This window comes from Psammomys obesus, unplaced genomic scaffold (genome assembly GCF_907164565.1).
Source record: "Psammomys obesus unplaced genomic scaffold, mPsaObe1.curated_primary_1811, whole genome shotgun sequence".
Taxonomy (NCBI): domain Eukaryota; kingdom Metazoa; phylum Chordata; class Mammalia; order Rodentia; family Muridae; genus Psammomys; species Psammomys obesus.
Window position 1 is genome coordinate 21,779,726 of NW_026596034.1, and position 21,019 is coordinate 21,800,744.

At 51.5% G+C, this 21,019-nt stretch overlaps 2 protein-coding genes across 2 annotated transcripts; one reads left to right on the plus strand and one right to left on the minus strand.

The window, feature by feature from the left end:
• The first annotated feature begins 16 nt into the window (after positions 1 to 16).
• Tmem208 (transmembrane protein 208) lies at positions 17 to 2,818 on the plus strand. The gene is made up of 6 exons (XM_055621265.1): positions 17 to 139; positions 689 to 784; positions 1,904 to 1,963; positions 2,044 to 2,180; positions 2,341 to 2,425; positions 2,532 to 2,818. The coding sequence occupies exons 1-6, from the start codon at positions 134 to 136 to the stop codon at positions 2,667 to 2,669; spliced, it is 522 nt and encodes a 173-aa protein (XP_055477240.1). The 5' UTR covers positions 17 to 133; the 3' UTR covers positions 2,670 to 2,818.
• A 105-nt stretch (positions 2,819 to 2,923) lies between these two features.
• On the minus strand, positions 2,924 to 20,621 carry Fhod1 (formin homology 2 domain containing 1). The gene is made up of 22 exons (XM_055621264.1): positions 20,346 to 20,621; positions 11,772 to 11,878; positions 11,365 to 11,429; positions 10,946 to 11,013; positions 10,767 to 10,872; positions 10,592 to 10,686; positions 10,220 to 10,331; positions 10,017 to 10,111; positions 9,792 to 9,935; positions 9,544 to 9,701; positions 9,289 to 9,465; positions 7,604 to 7,719; positions 6,299 to 6,942; positions 5,690 to 5,845; positions 5,293 to 5,475; positions 5,087 to 5,206; positions 4,848 to 5,009; positions 4,115 to 4,305; positions 3,838 to 4,030; positions 3,589 to 3,751; positions 3,312 to 3,512; positions 2,924 to 3,223 (listed from the first exon to the last, which is right to left on the minus strand). Exons 1-22 carry the CDS (start codon positions 20,544 to 20,546, stop codon positions 3,141 to 3,143), a joined length of 3,540 nt encoding a protein of 1,179 aa, XP_055477239.1. The 5' UTR covers positions 20,547 to 20,621; the 3' UTR covers positions 2,924 to 3,140.
• Between the last annotated feature and the right edge of the window lie 398 nt (positions 20,622 to 21,019).

Here is a 21,019-nt window from a genome sequence, read left to right on the forward strand (position 1 = left end):
GGAATCCACTTCCGTCCAGAATCCTGACGATTTCGGTCTGTACCGGAAGTGCATGGGTTGCCGATGTGGTGTCTACTGACTGCAATTCCAGTTACTCGCCCTTGTCTCCTTGGCTGGGTATTTGCTTCGCACCATGGCGGTAAGAGATAGGGCGGGGTCCGCGCCGGCAAAGATTTCCCGGTGTTGGGAAAGTGAAAACACGAAGGACATGAAGACGTAAGGCACTGGGCCAGAGAGGGGCACAATCCAGTGGACTGTGATAGAGCGAACGGGATGCGAGTAGAGTGGCAGGCAGTGCAGGACTATACCAGAACTAGTGTTGGAGGCGGGGGACAGTTATTACTTCCACATCTAAACTTCTTCCCCAGAGGCTGGAGAGGGGCAGTATTAAGTTCCGTTGGAGTTCCCCCGGAGAGGTCCTCGAACCTTAACAGGAGAGCCAAAGAAGACCCTAGTTTGGATGGTTTCGGGGCTTTAGTCGATCACAGCTGGGGGTACTGTAAAGATGGTGTCCTAACTAAAGGGGGAGGGTGGACTGGAGGAGTGGCGGCATCTCGGGGATTGCTAGGTTTGACAGAGCACGGTAAGGACTTGGAACCGCAGAGAAAGTTCTGCAGGCAACCGGGCTAGTGCGAGGAGTGAGGATCGAGGCAAAAAAGCTGACAGCATCTCACCATCCCTCTTGCAGCCCAAAGGCAAAGTGGGTACAAGAGGGAAGAAGCAGATATTTGAGGAGAACAAAGAAACTCTGAAGTTTTACCTTCGGATCATACTGGGAGCCAATGTAAGTTGCCTGCCTCGTGTTTTGCCCTCTCAAACTATCTGATTAGGAGTGCTGGTCACTGACAGCCGAGGCTCCAAAAGAGAAAGTTGTAATGAAATGAGAAGCCAGGCATGGAATCATAAGCCTGAAATCCCTGCACTAGGGAAGCTGAGGCAGGAGAATGGGAAATTTGAAATTTGCGTTGGGCTACATAGAAATTCTTTAAAAAAAAAAAAAAAAAAAAAAAAAAAAAAAAGAAGAAGAAGAAGGGTGGGGGAATGAGAGAAGCCTGCCAAAGTGGTACATAACTGTACTTCTATCTAATTGGCAGACAGAGGTCCAAGAGTGTTAAGGGATAACCTGAGCAACACAGCAAGACTCGGGTCTCAAGGAAAGAGGAATGAGAGCAGAAAGTTTAGCTCAGTAGTAAAGCCCCTAGCTAGGTTTGATCACCAACCACCAGCAACCCTGTCCCCTAAGTATCCGGGGACTGAATGGTTAAGAGCACTTGTTGCTCATTCAGGGGACCTGGGTTCCATTCCCAGAACCCACAGGATAGCTGACAGCCATCTGATCCAGGGGATCCAATGCCCTTTTCTGACCTCTGTGGTACCAGGTGGACACATGGTGCACATACATACATGCAGGAAAAACACTCATAAGATATATTTTTTAACATTCTTTTATTTATTATTTTTTTAAGATTTATTATGTATACATTGTTCTGCCTATACATGTACAGGCCATGTACAGCTTCATGCCAGAAGAGGGTACCAGATCTCACTATAGATGGTTGTGAGCCACCATGTGGTTGCTGGGAATTGAACTCAGGATCTTTGGAAGAGCAGTAGGTGCTCTTAACCTCTGAGCCATCTCTCCAGCCCCTAAACACTCTTTTAAAATGTAGCCAGGCACAGAGGAAGTGTGAACTAGAAGTAGAAGCAAACATAAAGAAAGAAATGAAGGGGAAACAAAACGAAACAACAAAATTAGGCAATGAGTCCCAGTTGAGCTTGACTATTCCCACCTTCTACTAAGGCTGCTTTTCTGGGACTGACATGGGTTCTTGATCAGAATTGAGGAAAGCCTATGATTTAGGGGTAGCTTTCAACCCCAGCCTGATCCAATGTTTGCTTACAGGCCATATACTGCCTTGTGAACCTGGTTTTCTTCTATTCATCTGCCTCATTTTGGGCCTGGGTAAGTATGCCCAGCTTGGAAAGTGAGTGAGTGCATAGGGTCAGTGGCTAGCCTTTCTAGAGCCTTTTCTTGTTCTACAGATGGCCCTGGTCTTTAGCTTGGCAGTATATGGGGCTAGTTACCACTCTATGAGCTCGATGGCTCGGGCATCCTTCTCTGAGGATGGGTCCTTGATGGATGGTGGCATGGACCTCAACATGGAGCAGGGCATGGCAGAGTGAGTGTCCCCCATCGCCAGCCCAGGTGAGCGGCCCCAGGGCTGGGGCGCTGGGGCCCACACAGCCCAAGACTCACAACTACTTTCAACCTGAGCAGAGTGGAATGGGGCAGAACTAGGGCCAATCATATATCCTTGGCAGCCTTCCTTCTATCCACAGGCACCTTAAGGATGTGATCCTACTGACAGCCATTGTCCAGGTGCTAAGCTGCTTCTCCCTCTACATCTGGTCCTTCTGGCTTCTGGTACGTGGGCTAGAGAGTTGGGCCTCCTAAGAAAGAGTACTTAACTCTCCCCAATTGTCTTTTGGCTAGTCTTTGCAAAGGGTTTCAAGTTACCTTTCTCCCTCAGGCTCCAGGCCGGGCCCTTTACCTCTTGTGGGTAAATGTGCTAGGCCCCTGGTTCACAGCAGACAGTGGAGTCCCAGCGCCAGAGCTCAATGAGAAACGACAACGCCGACAGGAGCGGCGGCAGATGAAGCGGTTATAGCCATCATTACTGTGGCCAGAGGCTGCTGGGCGCTGCTTGGCTCTCTTTGGCTGCATGGCCCCATGCCTGGAGCAGTGAGGGCCTAGTGTCAGGGCAAAAAGCAGCCTGGAATATAGGATTACTAAATAAATTGTTTCAAATGTGGCTAATGGCTGTGTGGATGAAAACGTACAAAATAGGAAAAATTACACCCATGATATACCTTTCTTGGCTCAGCTGGATAGGGATCTTGAGAGAGGAAAAAGGCTCTTGGATCAGTTAGGTAAACTTTATTTTGTTCCGAATAAGGAACTCACACAGGCAGAATACGTGTACATGTACACATGCTAAACACACACACACACACACACACACACACACACACACACACTAATACTGCTCACAATACTGGTTCCTGGGCGCAAGCTTCTGAAACCAGGCTCCGGGCCCTCTTTGTGCTCAGTCTCCTGCTGCTGCACCCAGGTGACAGCCTCACACCTCCAGGCCTGGAGCCTTGCTTAGTCCCAGCGCCTGTACTAGGTCATCTCCAAGCCCACTCTTCAATGTCCGTCTCACTGCAGGGACAGAACACGGTTACAGGTCTCAGGGGCCTCATTAGGGGGCCGAGGGGAGCAGTCAGTGTGCCTGTAAAGGGACACTCACAGGACTTCCGGTTGCCACGAGAGCGCTTCCTTTCCCGCGCAGCTAGGGCTCTAGGACTGCTCTTGGTCACTGACTGTACCAGCAGGTCCATGATCTCATCCGATGTGTCACTGGGTAAACTGGAAGCTGAAGTCTCCTCCGGGGATGCAGTGGGGGGCTCCGCCGCTGTGTGCGTGACTGGGGAACTGCTCTGGACCATGCCTAAGGGAGGCCGGGGGCAAGTCAGACTAAGGTGGCCTTACAACACCCTCTAAGAGCAGCTACGAGTCCTACCCACCTCTGCTACGTCGGCTGTGCGTGTTGTCTTCCGGCCTGCTGGTGAGCAGACTCTTCATGCTGGCATGGCTGTCGGCGTCACCCCGACCTGGCCCACTACCCACAGCCACTGGGACAGACAGGTTACTGGGGGCCTCCCCAGCCACACCCGAGAACTTCTCTGTCTAAACAGGGAGAGAAGGATGGTCAGGAGTAAGGGAAAGGAAAGGGAACCACGGGGTGGCAGGCAAGACCTGCAAGGGCCATTTACCTCCGTAATCATGCGACCCCGGGTCTTGTTGCGCTCACGGTAGGTAGCGCGCTTCTGCTGCTGCTGTAGTACCCGTTCCCGACAAGTCCGGTACTCAAGTGCAAACTCTCTCAGTGTGTGGCAGAACTGCATGACTCGTACTTCCCGGGCTGCCTGTGCAGTGTAGCCCAGGTAGAGCAAGAAGGCATGGAACCTAGGCAGGTCGGAAGGAATGGGAGATTGGAGTCCTGCCTGATGTTTAAAGGGTGGCGGTGGCAATCCCCCCCTCTGGCCCTACCTGTTGCAGACTCGGCGGTGCACCACCCTTAGCATGGCTACCCGGCGGGTACACTGTGCCAGGAAGTGGGTGAGGCGGGCACGCAGAGCTGGGGCTAGCTCATGCTTTGCCAAGCTCCTAAGGCTGTCCTCAGCGGCCCAGCTCCGGCACTCCAGCTGCCCCAGGTTCTCAGTCAGCTGCTCAAAGTCCACCTAAAAAGCCAAGAGGGTACACGGCTGCCCTAAATGTAAGCCACTGCTTGAGGCCTGAAGGCCACATGGGTTAGTTAGCATTGCCACGCCTGGCACGGTCTCAGCTGTGCCCGTAGGTCCAGACTGGATAGTTCAGGCTGCAGTGTATGCCTGGGCAACTTAGATCCTGTCTCAGAAAATAAAAAGTGGGCAAGGAATATAGCTCAGTGGGAGAATGGTCGCTTTCATCATGTAAGAGCATGGATTCAGGCCCCTGCATCGCCAACCAAACAAACCAAAGAAGCTGACAGTTTCACACAAGAGACACACCAGTTCAAGTGCCCTAAGCAGTAACAAAAAAGGCTTCGTGGATGGAATGGCAACTAAATAGGCCCAAAGAACTGAATGGGTGTGGTTAAGCCATTGGCAGAGTGATAGAGCTCACATACCTACAGCCTCAGTAAGCCCTGGCATAGCAGTCCAAATAGGTGAGAGGAGTCACCCCAAGAAGCAGTGCCCCACTGTACCTCAGCCAGTCTGACTGGAATCTGCCTGGTACTGACCTTGGCACAGCGGGTGATGGAAGGGATTTCCGAGTAGAGGTCAGAGGAATCAGGCCGGGTCTGGAGCACCAGGGAACAGAGATGGTACAGCAGGGACTGCCGGCGCACTGTGTCCTTCACTTCCGACACCTTCTCCAGGTAGCTCAGCTCAAAGCCACTGCTCTGAAAGGACCCTGTCTCAGTCTGGTCCTAGCTGGTTCCAGAGCCCAGACCTCCAGTCCCCAGGTACGTTCACTTACCTGGGAGCCATTGAGGAAGTTGCCCACAGCCAAAAGGGTAGCCAGAATGCAACGGAAAGTGGCATTGTGCACCAGCTGTTCCATGCCCACTTTCAGATCATATAGTGGCTCTGCAATTTCCTGGTGTGAGCGACAAGGAGCCTTCAGGCTACACGGCCATTACGCACCTGCTCGTACCACCCTATCCCACTCCCTGACCCAGGTACCCGCTCCATGCTGTCATAGTCCAGCTTGAAAGCCCAGAGCTGTAGGCGTGCGGCCAGGCCTCCAATGGAAGCGAGAGTCATCAGGAAATTCTCAGCTGGGCCCAGGGGTATATCAGGGTTGGCCAGATGGGCTTCCTCAATCTTCTGCCGCTCTTCCTCCGTGGGCATCATGGTCAGCAGTTTCTGAAGATGCAGTCACCGCCCCACACAGGCCTTCAGTACTGACCTGAGGCCTAAGACATTGTCTCTTACCCTTCCCTAGGCTTGTAAGGGAGCCCCAGGTTTGGGAGAATGCTCTACAGACGCCTATGCCCACCACCAGAAGGACTGGAAAGTTCTACTGACCAAAAGAGCCAGCACATCTCCTTCCCTCCTCCTATCTTTAGGGTAGTCCCACCTCAATGCCATCCTTGCTGACAGCAAATTCATCAAAGTTGAGCAGGGCGGCCTTGATGACATGCACAGGTGGCAAAGTGGTTAGGCCGATGTTGATGGCATTGCTGCGCTTGGGGTCGAGCACTGTGGTCATTGTCCGGCGGCCCTCACCAGCTTTCTGCAAGGTTGGGAGAATGGCCGTTTAAGAAGGGGAAGGAACTAGCTGAGGTAGCAACCTCAAGAGAGTACTTTAAGTCTTCATGGTAGTATATGCCTTTAATCCCAGTACTGAGGAGACAGAGGCAGGAGGATCTGTGAGATAGAGGCTAGCCTGGTCTAAAGAGCTACTTTCAGGCAACCAAGACTACACAAAGAAACCCTGTTTTGAAAAACAAACAAACAAAAAAAGAGGGCATTCTAAAGTTGTCCTCTGAATGGCCTGATAAACCTACAACAGGAGATAAGAGATGAGATGTTAAGACCTGGGGATGAACTAGTATTTCCCATGAGGGCTCTCCTGATTCCTCAGCACATTTCCTGCCTTTGCCATTTTCCCTTGTGGGAAACGAGGAACTACCTCCAATAAGTCAGCCCCCTGAACTCCCAATTCCTGTCTATCAAGCCCATTTACCTTGGTGGGTAGCACATCCTTGGCTCGGGACTCAAATAGGTGTTCCAGGCGGGCTGTGTCCACTGAGACAGGTTCCAGAGAGGCCCACAGGGTAGGACAAGGCCCAAAGCGGCTTCTAGAGGGGGGGACCCCAGCCAGCTTTAGCTCCCGCCAGAAGAGTTTTACCGTTTTCCTTTTGGTGGGGAGGCTTGGGCCGTCAAGTGCTGAGTGGGGAAAAGGAGCAGCCAGGGGTGGAGGTGGTGGGCAGGAGCCAATGATGGGTGGTGGAGGTGGGGGAGGAGGTGGAGGGCAGGAGACAGAGATGGGTGGGGGAGGTGGTGGTGGTGGGGGGGGACCCCCTGAGAGCGGGGATGATGAAGGTGGTAGGAATGGGAATGCTTTTCCAGCCTCCACAGATTCCACATTTAATGTGTCCTGGTCTTCATCTTCCCCCAGATCTGAAAAGTCCAAGTCCCCAATGCAGAGCTTGGGTACACGGGCAGGAAGCTCCTGGATAAGTTCAGCCTTGGGACTTAGTGGCGGCACTGGCTCCTTGGGCTCTGGTTCAAGACTCCGCTGGGTCCGGAGCAGGACTCGGGGAACAGGGCTCTGAGGTGTTTTGGGTGCAGAGGCTTGTTCTGGGGAGTCCCATAGTTCCCTGGTGCCTAGCAAAATGTAAGTAACTGTCAGCTACATTCCCTCTGTGGGGCAAGAAAGCAACGGGATGGTGGAGGTCAGGGGAATGCTGGAGAGGTGAGCTGCTCAAGACCCTGAGTTCAGTTCCCAGCACTTAACGCTGGGTGGTTTATAACCAAGCACCCATAATTCAGGGCTCTGATGCTCTCTTCTGGCCTCCATGGATTCACATAAGCACACGGCATATATTCTCACTCACACAAATAAAAGGGGTTTTAGTGGGTTGTTTTGGGTTTTTTGTTTTTTGTTTGTTTGTTTGTTTGTTTTTTAGTATATTTTTAAAAACAGTTTATATGCTGGATGATGGTGGCACACACTTTTAATCCCAGCACTCAGGAGACAGAGGCAGGTGGATCTCTATGAGTTCAAGGCCAGCTTGGTCTACAGTGCAAGTTCTAGGACAGCCAGGGCTACACAGAGAAATCCTGTCTCAAAAAAAAAAAAAAAAAATTAAGAAGGCATAGGATTCCCTGAAACTAGAGTTACAGATGGTTGTGAACTACCATGTGAATGCTGGGAGTCAAACACAGAGAGCAACAAGCTCTCTTAATTGCTAACTGAGCCATCTCTCCAGACCCAGGGTTGGTTGGTTTATCTTAAAAAGACAACAGATTGGATTCATCTACCCACCTGATGATCCATCAGTGTCGTCCACTGTGGCTCCAGCAAGCGTTTCTGCCCGGCCCTGGGCCAGAGCAGCCTGCTTCTCTGTCTCTGCTGCTGCCACATTCTCCAGAAACCGGGCTCTGAGGAAAGGTTCTTGTCAGTGATAGTAATCTGACCCAAGTCCAGCCCAGGGTGATACACATGCCTTGCTGAGCTACTAGGCATTGCCCTCAATTGCAAGCACACACAGGCACAGGGAACAGTCCATGCACTAGGCATAACTCTGCCACCTCACCAAGGCCCCGCCCCATTCAATTCTCCACATCCAGGGAGTTATAACCAACTCGGCATTCTTGGTCAAAGTACAGACGTTCTGCCTGATATCTAACTTGCATCCTTGCTGGTATCTATGTTCAATCTCCTGATTCTACTCCTTAGAGTAAGGGAAGGAGATAGTTGTCCCAAAGGGTACAACAGACTTCTTGCATGACTATCTGCATTTGAGAGTTACTGAGCAAGTGGCCCCTTCCATGTCTTGCCTGCCTGATAAACAGTGTGCACTTAGTTTGTGCTGACACAATGAATGCAAGCTATTACTGTCTTCCCTTCTTTTCCTTCCCCTTTTCTTCTTTCCCCTCTTTTCCTCATTCCCCTGTTTTTGTTTTCATTTTTTTGAAACATAGTTTCATGTAGGCCAGATTAGCCCCAAACTCACTATGTAGCTGAAAATGACCTTTACTGATCCTCCTGTCTCCACCTGCAAGTGCTGGTTACAAGGTGTTTTCACCACAGCTGACTGCAGTGTCTTCTTTCTAGTCCCTCGTGCTTGTTAGTTCAGTCCCCATCTTCCCTTCAGCTTTGGGTTCCTCCACACCCACACCTCACTTTAAATGCCTCTCCAAACTCATCCAAAGCTATTTGTCCATATGTGCATCTCTGGTCTAAGCTATTCATCACTACTGAAACACAGAGACCACTATGATCCCAGCGAACTGCTCCCTTAAAATGCTTAGGTCTTTGGGTTCCTAAGGAAGCTTAAGTCTGAGAAAAAGGATTCTTCTTGAGAATCCTTCTGGTGGGGCCACATAAACTGCTGCTGGGCAAGCAATGCCGAAGCCCTGAGCACATGGCAGGCCTGGCAGACTGGCCTCTGTACTTACTCTAGCCTGGCCTGCCCAGTAAGGGACTGGGGGACGGGTGGGCTCTCAGGGGTGCTGGGTAGGGGGATGAGAGGAAGACATGGTAACTATGGTGCCAGCTCCATTCCAAGGCTCACTTGTCGCACCCATACAGAGCTGGACAGTAGTGTCACAGTTCCTTCCCATCCACAGTGGTAGGAAGAAGGCTAGGGGTGGCAGGCCATGGGGTAAATTGGAAGTGGAAACAGACAGGGTGCAGTAGTAACAAACACAGAGCAGGAAAAGAGGGACAGAAACGGAAGGATAGAAAGCGAAGAGGGAGACATGATAAGAGGCCACAGCACGTGAGGTGGAACACTGGAAAGAAATAAAGAGAAGAGGAGGTCCAGTCAGAGCCAATCCTCACCCTCCAGAAGTCACTTACCAAACGGGAGCAGTTTGGTGAAGTCTGAAAAGAAAGAGAAGGCACGCGTTTGCGCAGAGGAGGCTGAGAGCCCATGGAGGGGCGTAAAGTAGAGGAGCAGCTGGAGACGGGACTTGGAAGTTGGGGAGCTTGAGTTCCCTACTTACTTGTAGATGCTTCTCTCACTGGAACTGTCCACTGAGGGCCCCACAGAAATGGTAGGGAAGAGGTTCACTGAGGTACGGAGGCCAGGGGCTGGGCCAGTGGGGCTGAGGGCTGGACTTGTCAGCGGGGTGGGGCCAGTGAAGGAGGTGGAGGCTACTGGTGAGGCAGGGCCTGTAGAGCTAGAGGCAGGGCCTGTTAAAAGACAGCATCCCTCCTGGTAGACTCACCCCTTCACATGTACCCAGGCATGGACCTACCCAGGTTCTGGGGTGCGCACAGGACAGCCTCCACCTTCTAGTGACCTTCGGCTCCTTTTGCCCTCCTCTGAGGACGGCTTCCGTCGCTCTCGTCGGCCACCTGCAGCCGCAGCAGCTGCAGCCTCTTCCATATCTCCATCCTCTAACCGAAGGGCACTCTGATGGAGGTGGTCAAGATGTGAGCAAGCAGCTGAGGCCCAATAAATGGGATAGATCCTTGGGAAGCGTACCTCTCCCTCCTGGCACACCTCATAGAGCATTAGCTGTGTTCGCAGGTCAACATCAGTGCCAGCGGTGCCCAAGAGGCGTTGGACCAGAGCTTCCATGCCCTGCTGCTCCAGTGCATCTGTCACATCATAGAAGGAGTCCTGGTCCGGGAGTGCCGCCAGCGTCTGGAAGCCAAGACTGTGGTTGATGTAGGGATCAGGGGCCAAGGGTCCATACTCAGCACCTGGTCCCAGTTTCAAACAAACCTTGTTAATGAGAGTGACAGTGTACACCAAGAGCTCTGGATCTGCTCCATTCTTCTCTTCCAGGATGGACACCAAGTTGGCCCAGGGAAGAGTACCTGCCACATGGAAAGGAAAATAATCACGGTGGCGGAGTGGGGTGGGATGGATGGGGAGCAGCAGGAGAGAGGGCTGAGGGGTGGAGAAAGGAAAAGATAGGCTCTGACCGGTAGTGCTGGCTACAGAGTTGACTGCCTGGATGAACAGCGGTGCATTGTTCTCAGAGTACTCCACAAACACCAGCAGCAGCTTCAGGGCTGTCTTTACCACCAAGCGAGACTGGGGGAGAAGTCAATCCACATGAGTGGGGCTTGGACCAGACTGTTATGTTAGGTTCCTGGAGGAAATTTGGGCTCCTGGGGCTGGACCCAAAGAGAAGGGTCTAGGTAGAAAGACCCTGGTTCTGGGCCTGGGCTTGAAAATGCCGTTTAGTTTTTAAGGGGCCTCAGGCTTATCCCACCCACTTTGCAGAAGAGGAAAGTGAGGCTCAGAGGGAACCAATGGGGAAAGGACACATATGTCTGGGGAGAGCCACTTACCAGGCTAGCACATAGTGTGTATAGCCACTGTACGGTCTCGCTGTGGGCCACCACCCCCAGCATCCCATCCACAAAAAGCATCAGCTGGCCCAGGGCTAGGGACACAGAAATGGGAAGAGGTCAGTAGGGCAGGGAGCATGGGGACAAAGGTCAGGGGAAAAAGTGTGGAGCTGACCTCGAAGGATGTAACTCTGGTAGTTGTGGTCAGCAGCAGCACCCACGCGGATCAGGCAACTCAGCCCCTCTGAGTGCACGAATTCAGGCACCAGGTCCTTGTCTTCCTGGAGGCGCCATGGGGAAAGTTTAAGGGGGCTAGGGCTGGATACCAACCCTCAGCCCACCTCTGGATCTTACCTGGAATATCTGCTTTAATGAGAAGAGAGACCGGCGGAGCTCAGGGCCACTGGAGCCATACAACTTTTCTGCAAGGGGTGAGTGGTCATGAACAATGCAAGGGAATACAGACAGGGCCTTCTTCCACTAGCACACAACCACGACCTCCTACCAAAGAACACTCTAGTATTTTCAAACCTCCCTTTTACTTTCTGACCCTGGGCACCCCCTATCGTCGTGTGCAGTCCAGTTGTGGCATCAGGCTTAACACCAGAAGAGAAGGTCAGGGAAGGGAGAGAGGAGGACATATCAGATCTCCAATCCACTGATTCCATAGCCCAGCACAGGCCTGAGAGAAGCTGGGCCAACTAGGCTACTTAGGAAAAGCAGGGAACAAGACAGCGGGAGACTGGTGAACACCAAAGATGCCACACACTTACCCAAGATAGCACCGACCCTCACAGAGAGCTGGGTCCGCAGGATCAATGTGGGCTTCCGCCCTTTGCTAAAACCAAACAGCCATGTCAGTGCCTCCCAGCTGATTCCTCAGGGTCCCACCCGCAAGGAAAGAGCCCTGGCCCATGCCTTCCTTCTGGGGCCCAAGTGTTAGACAAACAGCAGAGTTTTTATAAACACGGGTAACTCAGGCATGTGAGGGTGCTGCCATTGCTGGGCAATCGTGGAGATTGTTCCCTGCCTTACCTACAGCTCAGGCTACAGACTGTCTCAACTGCTGACACCTGAGCTGGACCCTGGTGGGGACAAGGTTGGGTGCTTGAGCCAGACTCACTCAAGCCCTAAAAAGTGGGAAGGGCTCCTTAGCCGCCCTCACCCTTTCAGCTCTGACCTGATCTCTTCGTAGAAGCCCTCCAGCATCTCCCTCTGTTCTTCTAGGGACAGCTCTGGGTCCAGGTAGTATCCAGAAGCTGATGCTTGCAGTGCACAGTCTTCCAGCTGGAAGTAAAGGGATACATACAGCTCTGGAGCTAGTGCCGCAGTTTAGATTGTTGTCTGTTTTGTTTTTGCGCTATTGGGAATCAAGGCCAGGATTTCCTATAGGCTAAACCATTGAGTCACAACCCTGGATTTCTGTTTTGTTTGTTGGTTTGGTTGGTTGGTTTTTGCTGTTCATTTTGCAGTAACAAACACAAATGAGGAAGGGACATGAAGGAGGGCAGGAAGTTGCTGCTTTCAAGGAAGTTCACAGCCCTATGGGGTGATAAGCTTCAGCCACAAAAACCATTCAAGCTCAGAGGGAAAGTGTTAAATGGTAAGAGAGGTGCAAACCCAGCTACTTTCTTCCAGTAAAATATGACCCATGAGCTAATCCAGACTCCCTAGTCCTTCCAGGTCTCAGGATCTTCTTGTCCTTTCCACAAGGGAGCTACAATCACACCCATTCTAGGTAAATTTCAGAGGTTTGAGTCTGATGCCATCAGACCCTAAATGGGAAGGTACTAGCTCTGCTGTATGTTCTCATTTCCTTCCTTCAATCCTGGCTCGCAGTTGGTCCTTTAAAAAAATTATAGCTGCTAGAAAGATGGTTTGGTTATTAAGAGCACTTGCTCTTCTGCCAGAGGACCTGTGTTAATTTCCCAGCACCCCCATGGCAGCTCACAACAGCCTAACTCCAGTTCAAGGGGATCTGACACTTCTTGCCACCACAAGCACTAAGCACACAGGTGGTGCACAGACATACATGAAGGCAACACTCATACCCACTCAAAATAAAAATAATTTGGGTGATGTTGTTTTCGAGACAAGTTTTCTCTGTGTAGCCTTGGTTATCCTGGAACTCACTCTGTAAACCAGGCTGGCCTCAAACTCACAGAGATCTGCCTGCCTCTGCTTCTCAAGTGCTTAGATTAAAAGCATGTGCCGCCATAGCCTGGCAAAAATAAACAAACAAACAAACAAACAAACAAACAAAGAAAATCTTTTAAAAAAGGAAAGTGCTTATAGAGAAGCCCAAATGATATAATTTCCAAGACTCCAGGGGCAGCCTTCTGCCTGACACTTCCCCCATTAGCACAGTGCTGATATGCAAAGCTAGTCAAAAATCCATCCCCTCCCTGCCCCCACTGCTGAGTAACTCTGTTCTGGAGGTGCTGTGTCATAGGGTGAGAATACCTCTTAGAAGGAAGGGGGTCTTCTGGTGGCTATCTCATTGGACAAGTAGCTTCTAACATTTTCCCTTTGATTTGCTCAGCTCTGCCCTTCTCTGAACCCCACCTACAAGCTTTCAGCTATTCTTGGTCCCTGGCGGGGAGGGGGGGAGTCCAGCTCCTGCCCTTATTTGCCTCTCTTGCCTCAGAGCCTGACCTGGCTTCTTCCTGATAGTTTAGCCTGTGGGGTCCTTGGGTGACCCCCCTCCTTGCCTGGGACATGGGACACCAGGACAAACACTCCAGCCTGTTCTCTGTCCCACTTCCTGCCTGGCTGCCTGCCCTTCCTTGGGCGCCTTGGGCGGGCCTGGCCTCTCTCCTTCCAGGGTGCAGAGTCATCTCCTGGTTCTACTGAGGAACAAGGTCGGAGAGGAGGCTGCAAGGGCTGGGTTATCTTGTCAGGGACAGCTCAACATTCCTCCAGATCTCTCTTCCCACACAGACTCATCAGCCTGCCCCAGCCCCCACCTCAGTCAAGCCCAGCTACAAGTACTGCTTGGACCAGAGGATCTGGAGACTTTAAACATACCTCCCAAAGATTGCCCTCCAACTCACACATACACCAGCTCATTCAATGGACCATCTGTGAACCAGAGACTGGTTTTTTAGGTTTGCAGGAAACATCTCTGCCCCTCTTCCTTCCAGCCCAGCCAGGGAGACAAGCCAGCCTTGACTAAGAGAAAACTCACTAATAAATGTGGATTCACAACTTCCGTGAGTTCTAAGAAAGGAGAAGAACCAAACTGCTATAAATATCCGACAACCACTCACATACCCAGGTGTGTGGCCAGGAATGGCTGAGCACACGCCACTTAGATGTACTTTAGTAGCACATCTGGAGAGGTTTAGGTTCACTATTCCAGCGCCCTCAGCTAAGCAGGTTTAAGTTTTTGTCATGAATGTAGATTGTCACCCATCCAATCCAAGTCAGTTTTCTGCTCTCAGCTATCTGTCCTGATTAGAAGAAGGGGATCAGGCACCAGGATCAAGCCAACAGCAAGGGAAGACTTCCTGCCAGCAAGATGGTGTGTATCCTTCACACCCTCTAGCCCCTTCCTGGGAGCTCCATTCTGAGAGACAAACCTCTGGGACTCTTTACTCACACCCTGGGGCTGGGCCAAGCTTGAGCAAGACCTAGCCTCAGATGACATAGCTCTAGGCCAGCACAATGTATGTGTGTCCATCTCCATGCTGGCTTTTGTCTTCCTCACTTCTGCCCTCCCTCACTCTTCCCAGGCTTCCTCGCTTAGGCTCCCAGCCATCTATCTCCTTAAGTCTCCCAGCACAGGCTTTTCTGGCAGACCAAACCCATGTGTACCTTGGTCCTTAGCAAGAGTAGTAAAGGTTCTTAACCACAGTCTCTCAAGCCTGTTTTGTTGTTTGTTTGGTTTGGTTTTTTGAGACAGGGGCATACTATGTAGTGCTGGCTATCTTGGAGCTCACTTTATAGATGAGCCTGGCTTTGAACTCACAGAGATCCTTCTGCTTCTGTGCTGGTATTAAAGGCATGCACCACTACATCTCTTTGTTTTTTTTAGAGCTAGGTACTAGGGTTCAGACCCCTGGACAAGCAGCTGAGGTGCCTATTTAGCATACCAAAGTGGACCTTGCCTCCAGGTTCTCCCAGCATCCCTCACTCAGTCCCTACCTGAATTTTCCAGCCTGGGACCAGGCTTCCTCTCCCCCAGAGGCTCTTCACTATACAATCCATTCATTTTGGTTTCTCTCTCTCTGCCCCCTCCCCCTTTTCTGTCTCCCTCTGCATGGCGACTTCCCTGGCTCTGTTTCTTTGGGACCAGTGAACCCACCCAAGAGCTGCCCCCAATAAACCTGCCTTTATACACTTTAATTTGGCTTGAATTGACTCATTTCATCAGCAGATGAATACCTATCACTGCGAATCAAAACCACAGCTTTTTCATTATAGGCAGGCACTATATCACTGAGCCATATCTTTATTAACTTCTTTACTATTTGCTGTATAATATTTACTATTGTTACACATTAATTTATTTTATTTATTTAGAGACAGGGGTTTTTGTAGCTCAGTCTGGCCTCAGACTGTATCTGAGGATGATTCCTAGTTCTTCTGCCTCTCTCTTTTTTTGCTAGGATTACAAGTATAGACTACCACTCTGGTCTGACACAGGGTTTTTTTGGTTTGCTTAAGATTTATTTATTATGTATGCAATATTCTGCCTGCATGTATGCTTGCAGGCCAGAAGAGGGCACCAGATCTCATTATATATGTGTGAGTAACCATATGTGAGCCATTACATGGTTGCTGGGAATTGAACTCAGGACCTCTGGAAAAGCAACCACTGCTTTTAACCTCTGAGCAATCTCTCCAGCCCTTATTTGTTTTTTTATTTAATATTTTGGAGAATTTTAAACATGTATTTGACCAAATCCACCACTTAATACATGGTTTCATATGTAGGTCAAGCTGAGCAGACAATCATGTCTACGGCCTATTTAAAAAAATGTATTGTCAGGCATGTTGGTGTGTGCCTTTAAGCTCCGTACCCAGGAGGCAGAGGCAGGCGGATTTCAGTAAGTTCAAAGCCACCCTTTCTACAGTGAATTCTAGGACAGCCAGAGCTATTACAGAGAGAAACCTTGTCTCAACAACACCCCCCCCCCCAAAAAAAATGTTTACTTAACTTCTGTGTGTATGAGTATGGTTGTGTGCAGGCCAAGGTGTTCATGGAGGACAGAAGAACGGACCTCTCCTTCACCAAGAGGCGTAGCATCTTTCCCCTGACTCATATCACTAGCCCCGTACTGTTTATGATAACAGTGATAATCATGTAAGAAAAATAGATAGGGCATTCCTAGCTATGAAGATGGAGGGGAGGGGAAAATTCATGCTGAAGGACTCTTGATTAGGAATTAACTGGACCACTGAATACAGGACCCTTTGCTCTGAATAGCAAACTTTCCTGTTATCTGAGTCTCCAGGTACATTGTGACCTCCTAGATGAGCTGACAAGGACATACCTTGGGCAAAGAAACCTGCCTTTGTTATGCGTCTTTTCAGTGCTAGATAACAGACAGACTTTTAAAGAAAAAGATAAAAAGATTAGGCATCCTGTATTGCAGGTTGGCCTAGAACTTGCTATATAGCTGAGGCTGACTCCTGATCTTCCTGCTTCCACCTCCCGAGTGTTGGTTTGGGATTGTAGACTTATACTATCATGCCTGGCTTATGATGTTTTCCCTTCTTTTTCTCCTCTTGCCTCTCCTACCCCCCCCTCCCTTCCTCTTCCTTTCTGGATAGGGTCCCTTACTGTAGTCCAGACTAGTTTCAAACTCATGGCAAGCTTCCTGACTTAGGCATCCAGAAGTTGGGATTGTAGGTGCACACCACCACACTTCACTTTAGGCTGCCTGCTTCATCTGACTTCCCATTTTTAACAAGCAAGGAAGCTCAAAAAAATATAATGAATAAATCAGGTATGGCGGTGCACAGCTACAACTGCAGCACACAGGAGGCAGGGGCAGAACCTTCACAACCTCAAGCCAGCCTGATGTATGACATCCATATTGAGTTCTATGTCAGCCAGGGGTATGCAATGAGACCCAGCCCAGGGCCAAGGGGAGTGGAGCAGGTGGATCTCCCTAAGTTGCAGGCCACGTAGGCCTCCACAGTGAGATCCTGTCTCAAAAATAAAAACAAAACAACAAAAATCCGAAAGAAAACAAAATTCAGTGAACGGCTACCGGCAAACACAGGCCTGAGTGAAACCAGGGTTAACTGACCCCTATCTTAGGTACATGGGTCTTGGAAGTGTTCCAGAAAACCTTGACAGAGAAGTGGGTAGAGGGCCAGGGCCTTCAATAGTGCTCCCAAACTTCTTGGACTCTGCAAATACCCCAAACTGGTCTTCCCAGTTCTCGTGAGAGAATACAAACAAGCGCACACACACACTCTAAAAAAAAATGCCCAGTTCTGCTTGTCTACCCCTTCCAGGACCTAGGTTGTATCGTCTCTCACCAGGCTGTAACTCAGCTTCTTTAGAAGGCCCAGCACCTGCAGACTACAGACAGGCTGGGAAACTGTAACTGAAGCGCCAATTTTCTACTCTTCCAGAGATTCCCATAGCAGAAGATTAAAAAGCTCAGTTTACCAACAGATAAACCTCCACAGGCCTCTTAATCCTTAGGGGAATGGACATGGTGGCGTATGTCTGTCATGGTGTCTGAGGTAGGAAGAATGAGAATTTGAAGTCAGCTGTGAAACCTGCCTGAACAACAACAAAATCTAGGTTGGGGAACAGGGTGAGTGGGCATGTAGCTTAGCTGTGCAGTGCCTGCCTAGCCTGCACGAGGCCTTGGGTTTATCCTCAGCACTGCAAAAGACAAACCAAAATTATTTTTGGGGACCCCCTCAGTTAGCATCTGTCCTTGCAGGTCAGGTGTACACTGGAGCTCTCTTGCCGTAAGAGCTCTGAGGGGTAAACGGAAGCTGGAGTGGAATAAGGACATACTCTCTGGCACCTTTGTCCTCTTTTAGTCACCTCCAGCTGAGGAAACTGATGGCAGAGACCAAACACCTCAGGGCAATCCTTGCTGTCAGTAAGAGGGGACTCTAGCCTTTACTGCAAGATCAAAAAATCAGACCAGGTCCTTCTGCCCAGAGCCCAGGGAAATATCAGTAGTACACCGGATGCAACAGGGCCTTTGCGTTTAGGAAAAGCTTCTAAGCTCTTCCTAGAAGAAAAGCTAGGTCTTGTGGGTTGGAATTAGGGTTTTAAGACATCAAAGGTCAATCCCCACCCACCCCCAGGGGTAGGGGCAGGACAATCCTTAGGCTGAAAGAGCCCAAGCATAACTGGGAGAAAGACTCTGGAGTTCCCCTAAGGACACTAGGCCTAGCCTAGAGCCTAACGTTTTGCCAGGCTCCCCGCCCCCAACCAGGACAGAAGATGAGTCAGAGGTTGTGGCCAGGAGCTTCCTCCTAGACATGGAGGAAATGAGCGAAGTTTCTCAGACTGGCAAAACTCTGAATGGCTTAAAAGGAATCCCTGGGGGAATTGGAGTGCAATAGGGTGTGGGGTAGGAACTCCAGAAAGGGTCTGCAAAGATGACAGTTCCCAGAGTGAGGGCAGAGGTCTCCTGACTGTGATCTTCCTTCTGTCAGACAACTACACACAGAACGAGGCAGTGGAGAGAGAGAACCTATCATCCTATCTGCCCTGTAGCCTCCAACAGGGATGCCTGGGTTTCCAGCCCTTCTAGAAGGCAAGCAAGGTAGACTTAACTAATGCCTGTGCCTCTGGGGAACCCACTTATAGGAATTGGAGAGGAACCAGCTGTTGAAATTTCCTGCAAGGAGCCCTGCTCTCCCCACCCTCAGTTCTCTAATGTCCCTGCCCCTGCCCTATTCTCAGTCCCTCTTCCTCCAGCCTTCTATTTTGAGTCTGTGGTCACAGTTTATATTTGGGATGACCACATCATAGTGCATCTGACCATTACTGGCAAAGCTGTCAACTCCAGAGCGTTCTGGCTCTCAATACTGTGGTAACTTTATGCCTTTCCCAAAGCCTCCCAGGAAGGGGTGGGGGAAGGCAGTTCTCCATGAAGCAGGTAGGAGATCCTGAAGGTGCTCACTCAGACTAGGAAGTACAGAGCTGGGGTGGGAAACACATCTTTCATGGAGCTCAGGAGTGTCCACTGGTACAGGCTAAAAACATGCAATGAGTTTTCTAAATGAAGAGGAGGCTAATGAAATCTCATTTTCGAACAATCCAGGCCTGGTCCCCACTGTGAAGAGGGGTGTCCTAGAGTGAGAGAATAAGAGAATTAGTCTCTTCTCAACTCTATGTATGTATCTGTGGTACAGGGGATCAAACCCATGGCCCCTTGCACATACTAAGCAAATGAAACGGCCTTGGCCCTGCCTTCTTTCTGGCCAAAGATTTTCATTAGTTTAGAGCATATCAGCCCCAGCTCAACACACCTTTCTCCCTAGTCTGTCTAAACAGTTCCTCGTTCAACACCCTTTTCCCTGTAGTCCGAATACTGACTGAATGCTGGGGTGACCTCAGACTGGACACGTTTCCTCCAGATCCCTCTGGAGTCTCTACAGAGCAGTACAGAAGCGGCATCAAAACTCTGGAGGTGAGCAGCATGCACATCCTTCCAGCTGTGGTCTTAATGCTGGGGCTCTGCCTGGACACCCTGCCACTCCCCAGGCCAAGTTTCCCGACCCCTCCTGCCTGCACTTGGGAGGCGGGGCTGGCTGCAACGCAAGGAATGCAGTCTGGGGGCCTGGAGCCCAGGGCACATTCCAGGGGAGACCCCGGGCCTAAGGGCCATGTTTGCACAACTCCGCGCCCAGTTTGGAGGCACCCCACCGACTCCCTCCCTTCTTCCTCACTGCTCCCAGCTAACCCGCAGGTCAGGAACCCTGGAGGGTGGTAGTATGTAAGCCTCCGGGAGTCCTGGCCCGGAAAAAGCAAGCCGGAAAGGGATGCCTGCGGGGGGTTGGAGGGAGGCAAACGGGAGGGAGGGGTGGTCCCGCGGGCCATCTGGAAAAAAGCCTCTCGAACAGTGCAAAATCGGCCCAGGAACGTAAGCAAACTAGGGCAGGCCAGCGGTTTAAAATTAGACTGGTCCGCCCCCTCTCTTCCAGGCGTAGGCCACCAGCGGCGGGCCTAAGGGACCGTGGGGGCGGTGACTCAAAGGGCTTTTCCACCCGTGCAGCCTCCTAGGAGCGCTCCGCCGCTTCCAAGGGACTCCGCTCTTCCAGGGTGGCACTCCCAGTCTCCACCAGCCCAGGAGAGATTGTATTCCAGAGACCCAACCCAGCTTCTAGCTTCGACCTCCTCTCTGGTCCTCCCCAAGCCCGCCCCTCTCTGCGGCTCCGCCCCCAATTTTACCTGAAGCAGGTGGAAACCCGTCCCTCCCCAACTCCACTTCCCCGACCCGCTACAACCCGAAGGGTTACCCTATGCCCACTGCAGCAACCCTAGCAAAAAGGCAGCGAGGGGATTCCAAGCACCTCTTCAGGAGGGCCTAACTTTCAAGGGGAGCCTGGGTGGAGCAAATCACAAACTCTCATTTTCCTTCCCCAATGTCTCATCTTGAGTCTCCCCCTGTTGGCAGAGTAACGTAGACCGTGGGACACCGGCCGGAGACTTTTCCGGAGGCGAGCACCCGCTACCGTCTCTCTCCCAGAAGCACCGCCCACCGCCCACCGCCCACCGCCCACCTCAACCTCCGGGCGCAAACTTCTCCGCAGGTCTTCTCACCTTGAGAGGCGCCCCCAGGAGGCGGTGCAGGGCAGGGATCTGCGCACTCAGGGGCAGAGCCCCGTCTAGGCTGCAGGTGGGGGCCCGGCGTGGTTCCGGGAAGTTGGCACAGGCGAAAGGGTCGGTGTCTTCCAGGTACTGCACTCTCACGGTTACCACCGATACTGGGTCGCCATCCCCGCGCTCTTCCTCGCCCGCCATGGCTCTGCCACCGGCTACCACCGGACGCCTCCGTGTCCCCGCACGGCTGCAACTTCAACTGGACTAACTCTGCTGTTAGGGCCGGGCCCCGGACGCTCTCCTCTCGAGGGGCGGGGCCAGACGGAGGTGGGGCTGAGGAAGGGGGTGGGGCCAAGGCTAGATGGAGGGCGCGCGCGTCGGGTTAACTAACCATCGCCAGAGGCGGCGCTTGGGCCAGCCAGTCAGAGAGCTGGTGATCCCGTTAGTTCCTCAGCTAGGAGGGCGGGAAAACCCGAGCTCCCGCTCCGCCTCAGAGCAGAGGGCGGGGAGACTTGCTCTAGGTTTGGTTTGGGCGAGGCTGCAGCGGGTCTTTGTGGGGATTTTAGGGCAGGTTGGGCGTAAATCTCTTCTGATAATGTGGATAGCTGGGCCATTCATTCTCAGTTAAGGGAGGAGAGCGGACTAGTTGCCAGCTTGAAAGATAACTGAAAGCA